Source organism: Emys orbicularis, chromosome 2, assembly GCF_028017835.1.
Source record: "Emys orbicularis isolate rEmyOrb1 chromosome 2, rEmyOrb1.hap1, whole genome shotgun sequence".
NCBI classification, from domain to species: domain Eukaryota; kingdom Metazoa; phylum Chordata; order Testudines; family Emydidae; genus Emys; species Emys orbicularis.
Genome location: NC_088684.1, coordinates 22,986,137 through 22,998,994, shown reverse-complemented (window position 1 = coordinate 22,998,994; position 12,858 = coordinate 22,986,137). Strand labels below are relative to the sequence as shown.

Sequence of the window (12,858 nt, the reverse complement as noted above, 5' to 3'; positions counted from 1 at the left end):
TCCTGACAGCCCCTGGAACCCCCGCCCCTGATTGCCCCCCACCACCCCATCCAACCCCTGCTCTCATTCCTGACTGCCCCCAGGAACCCCTGCCCCCATCCAACCACCCCTTCTCCCTGTATATAAAATCATGAGTGATGTTGAGAAAGTGGATAAGGAAAAGTTATTTACTTATTCCCATAATACAAGAACTAGGGGTCACCAAAAGAAATTAATAGGCAGCAGGTTTAAAACAAATAAAAGGAAGTTCTTCTTCACGCAGCGCACAGTCAACTTGTGGAACTCCTTACCTGAGGAGGTTGTGAAGGCTAGGACTATAACAATGTTTAAAAGGGGACTGGATAAATTCATGGTGGCTAAGTCCATAAATGGCTATTAGCCAGGATGGGTAAGAATGGTGTCCCTAGCCTCTGTTCGTCAGAGGATGGAGATGGATGGCAGGAGAGAGATCACTTGATCATTGCCTGTTAGGTTCACTCCCTCTGGGGCACCTGGCATTGGCCACTGTCGGTAGACAGATACTGGGCTAGATGGACCTTTGGTCTGACCCAGTACGGCCTTTCTTATGTTCTTATGTTCTTATGTTCCTGATCGCCCCCGAAACCCCTGCCCCTGACTGCCCCCCGCCGCCCCATCTAACCCCCCCTCCTTCCTGACTGCCCCCTGGGGACCCCTACCCCCATTCAACCCCCCATTCCCTGCCCTCTGATCGCTGACCCCTAGCCACATCCCCGCCCCCTGACCACCACCCCAAACTCCCCTGCCCTCTATCCAACCCCCCTTGCTCCCTGCCCCCTTACCGCACTGCCTGAAGCACCGGTGGCTGGTGGCGCTACAGCTGGGCCGACTGGCTAGAGTCAGCCACGCCACCGTGCAGCACAGAGCACCGGGTCAGGCCGGGCTCTGCAGCTGCATTGCCCAAGGAGCTTGCAGCCCCGCCGCCCAGAGCATTGTGCCAGCGGCGGAGCGAGCTGAGGCTGCGGGGGGGGGGGGAAACAGCAGGGGAGGGTCCAAGGGCTAGCCTCCCAGTCCAGGAGCTCAGGGGCCGGGCAGGAGGGTCCCGCGGGCCGGATGTGGCCCACGGGCCATCGTTTGCCCACCTCTGGTCTAGTGTAAGGAAAAGAGGGTGCTCAGCATTGTCCAGGATTGAATCCTAGAAGCACGTGTTTTGGGGGCTGACTTTTTTTTTTGAAATGCATTATAAATAAGAATCTAATTGTGTGTGTGTATGTGTGTTTTGTTTTGCAGGTGTAATGCAGCCCAGTATGTTTGGGGGTTGGAGCTGATGATCACAGATGGCACTTAAACTCTTTTGGAAACATACCAGGCCATAATATTCAAGGAAAATCAGAGTAATTAAAGAGGGCTTCTTGGGGTTTGTTCCCCCAAAAGAGAGTCACCGTCTGAAACAGTTGCACACCGTAATAGGTGCTATGGCTAGCAAAAGAAAGTCAACAACTCCATGTATGCTGCGAACACCTGAACTAATGGAGCAGGCTGTTCCTGAGGATGGAGAAGCCTTAAAAGAAAGAGGTGCTGGCACTCCCCAGCAGGATTCTAAAGATGGCTGGGCTGCTGATACAGAAAGCTCTGTAAAAGAATGTGAAGTGGTGGATGGGAAAGCCCCAGTTGAGAATCAATCCAAGAAACCCCAAGGTGGTTATGAATGTAAATACTGTCCTTTTTCAACACAAAACCTAAATGAATTTACGGAGCATGTTGATACACAGCACCCAAACGTAATCCTCAACCCTCTCTACGTGTGTGCTGAATGTAACTTTACAACCAAAAAATATGATTCCTTATCTGATCACAACACAAAATATCACCCGGGAGAGAATAATTTTAAGCTGAAGTTAATCAAACGCAATAATCAGACTGTGTTAGAGCAATCCATTGAGACAACGAATAATGTCGTCACTGTCACAAACAGTGGATTAGAAAATGCAGAGTATGATGAAGCCCTTCATGGTGAGATCAATGTAAGTAAAACCCCAATCATGAAACAGGGAAAGCCTAAAGTGGAGACCAAGAAGGGTCCCAAAAAGACAGAAGAGGGAGGTATGGAAAACCACGTGGATGGGACCCTCCCCCGTGTCATTACAGAAACCACTGAATCTATTGCTTGTATCAATGGAGCTGACCTTCTTCATGATGTATTGGCTCATGTTATGCCCTCTGTACAGCTGCCACCAAATATCAACCTTGTCCCCAAGGTCCCAGTCCCTCTGAACAGTACCAAATACAACTGTGCACTGGACACTAATGCAACCATGATTAACTCCTTTAATAAATTTCCTTACCCAACACAAGCAGAGCTGTCATGGTTGACAGCAGCATCAAAACATCCAGAGGAGCAAATCCGAATCTGGTTTGCTACTCAGCGTTTGAAGCATGGAATCAGTTGGTCTCCAGAAGAGGTAGAAGAGGCAAGAAAGAAGATGTTTAATGGAACCATCCAGTCAGTACCCCAAACCATCACTGTCCTGCCAGCTCATCTGACATCTGCAAAAATGCCACAGCCAATTATCCAAACAGCTTTGCCTTGCCAGATACTCGGCCAGACTGGCCTGGTTTTGACTCAGGTGTCAAATGGATCAACAGTTTCTTGCTCACCGATTACACTTGCTGTTGCTGCTAATCACGGACAGAAACGGACAATACAGACCTTGTCGGGTGCCCCAGAAGTCAAGCGCCCACATGTAGTTCATGTGCCTGAGATCTCACCCAAGCTGAATGCTGCGCCATTGACGCCAACAAATGACCGAAAAAAGACCAAGGAACAGATAGCAGAACTAAAGGCTAGTTTTATCATGAGCCAATTTCCTGACGATGCAGAAGTCTACAGGCTAATAGAAGTAACCGGTCTCTCCAGAAGCGAGATCAAGAAGTGGTTCAGTGATCACAGATACAGAAGTCAAAGGGGCATTGTTCACATCACTAGTGAATCTATAGCAAAAGATCAGTTAGCCATTGCAGCTGCCCGGCACGGGCGTACATACCACACATACGCAGATTTCACACCCCAGAGGTTCAAAGAGAAAACACAAGAGCAGCTTAGGATTCTTGAAGAAAGTTTTCTTAGAAGCTCTTTTCCAACCCAAGGAGAATTGGACAGGCTTAGGGTGGAAACCAAGCTGAGTAGAAGAGAGGTTGATTCCTGGTTCTCTGAGAGGAGAAAGCTAAGGGATAGCATGGAACAAGCTGTCTTGGACTCTATGGGATCCAATAAAAAAAATAAGGATCAGGGACTCCATAATGGTACAATAAGCCAGACTGAGCTGCTGAATCGCTCCCAGCTACCCAGTTCTTTGTCCGGATCCGAATCCTCCACAGCATTTAACAAAAAAAACCAAGAGCAGATTCACCTGCTGAAGAGCACATTTGCGAGAACCCAGTGGCCATCACCCCAGGAGTATGACCAGTTAGCAGCTCAAACTGGGCTCACTAGAACTGAAATAGTCCGCTGGTTCAAGGAGAATAGATCCTCCCTAAGAACTGGGACATTAAAATGGATTGACCGATACCAACAACAGTATCTTGTTGAGGGTCATAATGAGCAAAACCAGAAAAAGGGATTAGAACAAAATGAGAGTCCAAAGAACAGTAACCAGGTGTCTCGGCAGCATTACCAGGAGCACAAAAAGCTGAACGAAGAGAACGTGGGCAAACTAGTCATGAGATCAACAGAAGACTATGATCCACCAAAAGACTCTTTGTTAGGGAATCAAACTGAGGACAGATTGGAATGCAACAGCCAAGACGGCCACGGTAGTGAGGAAAATGAGGACGCTGGAGATGTGAACTGGGTGGAGGTGACAGTAGGGGATGATGATGCTGTCTCGGACTGTACAGACAGCTGGAGTCAAACTGCACCTGAAGGCCAAGCTGAGTTAGCAGATTTTGATTCTGAAAGTGTATCTGGAGACAATTCCCATGTTTAGACAGGTAACACTACCACTGCCCTGTTAGTCTGACCTAGCCTCAGACCTGACAAGTGTCAATAGCCCCTTTTTAATTTAAATCCCAGGAGTGCTTTCCTGATGCATGCTGTGTGTCTACTGGATTTCTGAGCACAAGGGAGGCTGTCCTGTCTTCTGTAGATTAACTAAATGTTTAATATGGGAGGGATTGGGAACATTTTCTTTGTTTGTTGTGTTTTTGGTGTTTGTCATGTACTGGATAAGAGAGGATGCTCGGAATAACTCATTAAGCTGAAACACTCTCCCTTTAATTGACCTCACATAACCTCTTTAGAGCCTGATATAAAGCATGCCGATGAAGCCATACAAAGAAAAAGTAGGTAACCATAGTTACTAATGTCCATGTTGCTCACATAATGATGATCTCCAGTGAATAGAGGCCATGACTATTTTTGCAACAGGTCAGCGTGGATCTTGGCTCAGCAGCAGTCTGCCCTGCTCAGAGAAGAGGTCGAGATGACGCCTGGGCCCAGTTCAAAAACATTCTTTTGTTACTTGCAACAGCACGTAACAAAATGTTGAGCCAAGTGGGAACAGAAATGGCTTGTGCAAATGAGCTCTCTTCCTCCTGCAGATGAGGGGACTTTTCTAATGTTAAACACACAGGGACATGGGGCACTGTATTCTAGAAGCCCAGGAATTACTCCAGTCCGAGGCTTGTATGTGGGTTAGCAGCTTTTCTTCACAAGAGCCTCACTGTAAAAGTGAACTGCAGGGGCTTTGCTAAGAAGATTTCTAACTCTAAGATCTCTCAAAGTGTAAAAGGGAGTGTGGTTTGAAGACTTGGAACCAGTTTCTGATCTCAGTTATACAAATGTAAATCTGGAATAACTCCATTGACTTCGTTGGACTTCAGTGACTTCTTGAGTTCATTGAAGTTACTCCAGATTTACCCTAGTGTAACTGAGATCAGAATCTGTTAATGGAGTCTCCTTAAACTATCCTCTCCTTAATCCATTAGATAAATAAAGTAGCATGTATGTGTTAGAAATTTATTGTTAAATAATACCTGTTTTGCAAATTATTAACAATTTTCCATTGACCTACAATAAATGCAAAACACATGCAATTTCTAGCAAACCCAGAAAATTCAAAGCTATGACTGACACTTAACACTGTCTATACTAGAAAATTGTACTGTTCAGTTGAACTGAACCACTGTAAGTGACCCATCCTGGCTTAGTGCAAAATCTTCAGCATGTCTACATGAAGCATATTTCCAAAAGTCCCCAGCACATCACCCCTTGGTGATAATCTGAAGATATAACAATCAGCCATTTTGAGAAAATACAGATTTTTTTAAACTATCATTTTGTAAAATTAAATGGCACCAGTATGGGCAAAAAATATTTGTAACTAAAAAGGTCATTGAGATTGCATGCAATGCACCATATTAAAAAAAAAATCGTGCATTAAATTTCCAGAAGCTGCAGTAGCTTAAAGCAAGAAAATGATCCTGAGCACAGGAGATGATGCATATTGCATAGAGTGGTCACTGACGGGGCTACAGGTGCATTGTGGGACTGTGCTGGAAGAACTAATTGCAACAGTGCAGATGCAGTTACCTGTACTTTTAGTCCACGCTACCACTGCAGCAATATAGGATTCATTGATGCTTAGACTTGTTCTGAGAAAGAGTATTTGCCGTGGTGCTGGTAACACTGGTACACCATTGCAACAACTTTTGCATGCAGAGATAGTCTTACTGTGATGTGTTCAGAGACTTTTTTAAAATATAAAACATATTTTAACATCTATTAAATTTCAACTAGTTTGTCTTTTTGACAAGGAATTTTCATATAAAGGCTAGTAAAATAAAAATACATTTTAAGGAAGAGTGATTCTATCATATACAGGTTTGGGTTAATAGGACTTTCACCTATTAGATTATTCAAGTAATGAAGCCTTTACCCTCTGTTAATATATTCATTTCTTAGCACATTGGCCCTAGTGCTGGATAAAAGCCTGAAGCCTTTATCTATTTTGTTTTCCTTCATACAAATCTATCACTTAAGTACTCAAAATGTGAGCCCATGCCCTCTAGTGGCAGAATGTGAGGTTCTTCTGACATGCTTGGCACTATTTACTGGTATGTTTGCCTAAAAGTAGTGCGCTGCTTGTACTCTTCTGGCTCTGGCAACCCCTGAAATATCACTGCAAGCTCCTGGAAGCACACACAGAAACACAGAGACACAGTGGAATATTCACCTCATCTGCCAAAAACATTATGAATGATTTCAAATTGGGAGGAAAAGAAAATAATTGTTCATTTTTTCCTCGAGACAGATTGTTCTAATTTTCTTCATTTTTTTTTTAAATCTTTGACCCCTTTTCATAGCAGGTTTTGTACAACTTATTGTATTAAAAACTAAACCTAAATTTTGGTCCTCACCACCTAATGCTGGACCAGATTCTTTTCTCAGTTTAAAGCAGTGTAAGTCCAGAGTAACTCAATTAAAGTCACTGGAAGTACCCTGGATTTTCCCTACTCAAAATATGCCTCTCCAACAGCCCACAACAGCACTATACATCAGTTTAAGACAGAAAGTGACGATTAATACTGTACCTTGTGAAAGCGGAGGAGGATTCTTGCTAAGCAGAATATTATTATCCAAACTGGAATTTGACTAAAGGATTGATGGTGAGGGGAATTAATAATAACAATAGATGTCTAATTATTGATTGATCATTGATTAAATAGTGCAATACCTTCTTTTCCTAATGTGATTAGATGCAATTAAATTGAAAACTAGTTAAATTTGGGACTGAGTAGTGTTTATGAACTTTGAAACCTACAAAAATTAAAATAAGATTCCATAAGCTCAGTGCTTGTTCTCATACCCAGCACGTCAACTGAAAATGAGTGGGGTTTTTTATGTTAATTTAACAATAGCATTTTAGAAATCCACTCCTAGGTATTACTTTAAACTAAATGTTTTCAGCATTCATTTTTGATATTTCTATTGTCTGCAGAGTTCATGTCAAATTTCCCTAAAAATTGATAAACATTTCACATATTTCTTAGGTTATTCTTAATGGATAAATGTAATTTTAGTAGGTCCTTAAATTATTAGTAGCTATATACTGAACATATTTCTTTAGAGAGTGAAAGAGAATAGGATTTTCAGAAGCATTCGGCATTCCCCAACCTCTACTCCCAGTGAAGTCAATGAGAGTTTTATTCATAGATTCTAGGACTGGAAGGGACCTCGAGAGGTCATCGAGTCCAGTCCCCTGCCCACATGGCAGGACCAAATACTGTCTAGACCATCCCTGATAGACATTTATCTAACCTACTCTTAAATATCTCCAGAGATGGAGATTCCACAACCTCCTTAGGCAATTTATTCCAGTGTTTAACCACCCTGACAGTTAGGAACTTTTTCCTAATGTCCAACCTAGACCTCCCTTGCTGCAGTTTAAGCCCATTGCTTCTTGTTCTATCCTTAGAGGCTAAGGTGAACAAGTTTTCTCCCTCTTCCTTATGACACCCTTTTAGATACCTGAAAACTGCTATCATGTCCCTCTCAGTCTTCTCTTTTCCAAACTAAACAAACCCAATTCTTTCAGCCTTCCTTCATAGGTCATGTTCTCAAGACCTTTAATCATTCTTGTTGCTCTTCTCTGGACCCTTTCCAATTTCTCCACATCTTTCTTGAAATGCGGTGCCCAGAACTGGACACAATACTCCAGCTGAGGCCTAACCAGAGCAGAGTAGAGCGGAAGAATGTTTTACTGCTGACCGATTTCAGTGGGAACAGAGTTTGGTCAATACTGAATGATTTTGAAAATTCCACCCATAGAATATAAAAAGATTTATTATTAAATCATATAACATAGGATCGCAAGACCTGTACCCTTAAAGAGCTTGCAGTTTAAGGGCTAAGAATTCACTCCTGCCAGGTGCTGAGCGCCTCCTGCAAGGTGCACTGAAGACAATGATTTTGAAGGTGCTCTGCCCCAAATGAGACCCTAAATCCTACTCACAATGATGTCAATGGGCCTGATTCTGATATGATTTGCACCACTTTTATATTCGTGTAGTTCCATTTACCACAGTGGAATTATTCCCCGTTTACAATTTGTGCTAGTCAGACAAGCGGAATTTGGTCCTAAATACAACACAGATATGGGCAGGCATGAGAGTGGGAACAGATAATGCCAGCAAGGTTAGTAATTACTGCTGGTTTTCTTCACACCGCTGTCTCCCACTGGGGCAGTCCCAAGACCAGTTTCTCTCCGAAGCAGGGCTTTTTACTTTCAAAGACCACCAGTACAAAGATGGGGGGTTTTCCGTTTTCTGACAGTTGCATGAGCTTCCTGTTTAGAGCTGTTACCATCGCCTATGACAGGGATTGGCAACCTTTGGCACACAGCTCGCCAGCGTAAGCACCCTGGCGGGCCGGACCGGTTTGTTTATCTGCTGCGTCTGCACCTGCCGCGTCTCCCACCGGCCGCGGTTCACCGTTCCAGGCCAATGGAGGCATCGGGAAGCGGCGGCCAGCACATCCCTTGGCCCGTGCCACTTCCAGCAGCTCCCATTGGCCTGGAGCGGCGAACCGCGGCCGGTGGGAGCCACGATCAGCTGAACCTGCGGACACAGCAGGTAAACAAACCGGGCTGGCCCGCCAGGGTGCTTACCCTGGTGAGCCGCATGCCAAAGGTTGCCGATCCCTGGCCTATGAGAATCTTATTCCTCAGCTTCTGAAACACTTACATGTGCCTTCTTTGTTCTCAGCAGTCCATATCTCCACCACAGTCTTCTCCACTATCTCACTGCAGGGGTGGGGCAGGGTGTTCCTTGCTTGCAAGTGAGTCAGGCACAGAGTGGTGCTTCGCAGAGATTTACCAAAGGCAACCTGGGAAGTGCTTACAAAGAAGTTTCCGACTCACTGTTTGCCAAATGTACACATCACTTTGTGCATTCAGCCCCTGTACTGCACGGTGCCTGCTTGTGCCCTCAACTTCCTTTGACTTCAATGAGAGTTGAGCACACTCAGCCTGTCACATAGCCTGGCCCAGCCCTAGATGGGTGGTTGGTTTGGTAAAAGGATAGTTGCAATATTGGGGTTTCCCTCCCTTTTCATTCAAGTTCTCATTTCTTTAGGGATTTAGGGCTATATCCTAAAAGCCATCTGCCACTGGTACCACTGATGTCATTGCGGGTTGGAATAAGGACTGCAGGGGTGGGCCCCAAGTGCTTGATCCTGTTCCCACTAAAGTCAGTACAAGTTTTGCCACTGACCTCAGCAGGGGCTGGATGAACCCAAAATGGTCTAGAATGGCCTGTGGGTTTGATCCTGAGATGCTGAGCACTTACAACTCCCACTGAACTCAATGGGGCTTTTGGTGCTCAGTGCCTCTCAGGAGCAAGGTGTAAATCCCTAAATAGATTAAACAACTCAGCCTGATACAACAATTGCAAATTCCCATTGATTTCAATGGGAGTTTTGCTGAGCAAAGACAACAGGACCTGGGAATTTTTTTACCGCCTGTGTGTGTGCACCATTTCATACTAACAGACTGGTTTGCCCTGCATCCTGAATGATGAATGGTGCTCTCAGAAAATAAGATTAATTGGCAATATTAACAAAAGGTCTGGAATGAATGACTCGCACAACGTTTTTAAACATGCTTTCGCACAATGGTGTTTGATGGGTTTTGAAAACTGTACAGGATCTGCCTATCTGTCATACTGGACTCCACTTCAGAGTAAACTGATGTTTGCACTTTCACTCAGACTCAACACTTCACTAATTTTCATATTTCAAAATAAATCTCTACTGTAATAACCTCATTGTAAATTGGTCCAGTACATCCCCATCTGAAATGACACAAGAACTCGGGGGTGTCTTTTAGTTGGTTGAGAGGTTTTTTAAATCCCTGCTTCAAGAAGGGAGGGATAGCTCAGTGGTTTGAGCATTGGCCTGCTAAGCCCAGGGTTGTGAGTTCAATCCGTGAGGGGGCCACTTAGGGATCTGGGGCAAAATCAGTACTTGGTCCTGCCTAGTGAAGGCAGGGAGCTGGACTCAATGACCTTTCAGGGTCCTTTCCAGTTCTAGGAGATAGGTATATCTCCATATTAAAGAAGAGTCCTTTACTCATGAGGCATTGGGGCCAATAAACCACAGAAAAACTAGCAACTATGTGATACAGAGGGGCCTGATTCTTCATTACTTTGTGTAATTGTTGACATCTGTTCGGAACAATAGCATATTATACCCACTTCTCAGAAGCGTCAGTGACTACACAAGGTACAAGGCAGTGAAGAATCAGACCCTGATAAATCATACAGATTCGGTGAAGAATGAGGCCTATTTTATGTTAGCATTAGTAATCTGTATGAGGAAGTATTAATTAAATGCTCTGTAAATTGTAAAACTCTGGCACACTATTGGGAAGGCCTCAAGGTACGGTTAATGTAAAATATAATAGCACTATAAATGTGAAGAGGAACATTGACAGTGTGAATGTGTGCTCATCATTTATTTAAAAAATAAAATATTTCTCATTTTTGATTTTTGTAGGGATGCCAATCAGTCGTGCTGTCGTGATAATCAAGGGGGGAAACTCTCTCTGAAAACAGGATAACCGTCTATTTTCCTACTTGGGACAAGATAACCAATGAGTTGCAACTCTGAGTCGAACCACGCTTGCAGAGGCACAGTGAGAAATATCGTGGAGCATTGATATGGAATTGTTCATAGTGCCAAAGTCCTACTACCGCATTAAAGAAGAAAGGATCCTTGTACATAGGTTTCTCCCTAGCTTCCCTTCCTCTCACCCTCTTCCTCTACTGGAACTGATTTGTACAAAGTGGGAATTTTGTTACCTTTTTAATTGGTGCAAGTTACTTTTTCAGATCATCCCGTTGCAAGGTTTGAGGGTTTTTTGTTTTTAGAATTAGTAACCACTATATCTGCTTCGGTTTTAAAATATTAAAAATTTGGAATCTTTTCAATGTGGTGCATCAGTAGCTGATCCTGGATTTTCACCCCAATGATGGTTTACATTTCAGCCCCCCGAATGCATCAAGGGGTTTGTGGTGTTGTTGCTTGTTCAGCTTTCTTTTAAAAAAAACAAACAAACAAAAAAACTACCTGCTGTTGGCTAAATTATTTAACTCTCCACATTTCTGTGCAATGGAGGGGCAAATCTCCTTTCCAACTGCTGTATCTCACCCTTGCCCAACCATCAAATACCAACTAGAGCCACAGACCTCTGAAGACCTTAATAGCATGCCTCTGTCTTATTTGAGCACCTTTTTTTCTCTTTTTTACATGCATTACAACCCCAAAAAGGAGTGACAATGGGGAAATGAAGATTCTTCATAAATTAACTTGTTCATATTTCTTTAGTCGGTACAAAGATGGACTATATTTTTTGTCTGCCCTTCAGCTTTAGATGTTGTAGTGCACAACATACATTTCCTTTAACCCTTGCCACTAAATTGTTAGATCAGTTCTAGATCCCCGAGTGCACTTTTTTCAAATAACCCTAACCTTTTTATTTTAGAGTGAGCCAGCACGCATGAGAGATATCTGGTTAAAATGTTGCAATCTGACTAGTTGTCTTTTGGAGACTTACCCATATTTCAGTACACTGCACAAATATAATTCTAGGGAATTTGAATAAAATCAACTTTTCTAACTTGTTGCTTATTTGTTGTAACTCAATAAAACAAAGACTGAACATTTTTTGTAACCTTTTCCTCCTCTTTTTTTTTTTTTTTTTTTTTTCTTAAATGTGGATGGGAGCTAAAAACCTTATTGGTCGTGACTAGTCATCGCTAAGTGTGGCTTTTCCGAGCCACCTGGATGGCACCGAGGTTTAAAATGGAGCCACTTCAAGCTAGCTTTCTTATAACAAGGTTATTTAGTTCATTGTTGAAAGGGATAGATGGTTTGGGAATTAACTTCCATTCTCCCTCTGTTTACTTAAGGCTAGTTTGTGCAATCCTTACTCTCCTTTTGGTGAGCACTTGCTCACATGAGTAATCCCATTGAGCTGAATGGGTCTAATTGCATGTGTAAATTCACTAATGTGAGAGTAAAAATTGCAGTCTAGTCTTTATATAGCATCTTTGCTTAGAGCCTGCTCCCCTTGCAGTCAATGGGAAAATTTAAATTTACTCCAATGGGGATTTATGGGCCCATAGATACTGCAGCAGTGGAATGCTAGCAGGGCCAGTGCAAGGAAGTCTCGCGCCCTAGGCGAAACTTCCACCTTGTGCCCCCCCCCCCAGCCCTGCAGCAGCACCCTGCGGCAGCTCCCCTCCCCCCCCCCCGCCCTGAGGTGCCCCCCCTGCGCCAGCTCCCCCCCCCCGGGGAACCGTGCGGCAGCTCCCCACCCCAGCTCACCTCTGCTCCACCTCCTCCCAGGCTTGCGGCACCAAACAGCTGATTGGCTGTGGAGCAGCAACGGCGTGCTCGGGGAGGGGGCGTAGCAGAGGTGAGCTGGGGTGGGGAGCCCTGCGGCAGCTCCCCCGCCCTGAGGCACCCCCACGACAGCTCCCCACCCCCCTGGCCCGGGGAGCCATGTGGCACCTCCCGACCCCAGCTCACCTCTGCTCTGCCTCCTCCCCGAGCACGCCGCCCCCGCTCTAATTCTCCTCCCAGGCTTGTAGCGCCAAACAGCTGATTGGCGCTGCAAGCCTGGGAGGCGAGAGAAGTGGAGCTGCGACCGCGCGCTCGGGGAGGAACGCTGTAAAAAAAAAATTGGGGGCACCGCTTTTTGGTGCCCCCAAATCTTGGCGCCCTAGGCAACCGCCTAGTTCGCCTTAATGGTAGCACCAGCCCTGAATGCTAGAGATGAATTTCAGAGAGCTCTCTTTTACAGGTTAGAAATTGTAACCAAAATTAGTTGCCACTGCTTA

At 44.5% G+C, this 12,858-nt stretch overlaps 1 protein-coding gene across 3 annotated transcripts in view; it reads left to right on the top strand.

Moving 5' to 3' along the window:
* ZHX2 (zinc fingers and homeoboxes 2) overlaps positions 1 to 10,942 on the top strand; it is a 120,227-nt gene extending 109,285 nt beyond the window's left edge. For all 3 annotated transcript variants that reach the window (XM_065398742.1, XM_065398743.1, XM_065398741.1), the window contains 2 exons: positions 1,249 to 3,948; positions 10,511 to 10,942. In XM_065398742.1, coding sequence (XP_065254814.1) covers positions 1,434 to 3,944 — 2,511 coding nt within the window. In that variant the 5' untranslated portion in view covers positions 1,249 to 1,433 and the 3' untranslated portion in view covers positions 3,945 to 3,948; positions 10,511 to 10,942. The remainder of the gene's footprint in view (positions 1 to 1,248; positions 3,949 to 10,510) is intronic.
* The last annotated feature ends 1,916 nt before the right edge of the window (positions 10,943 to 12,858 follow it).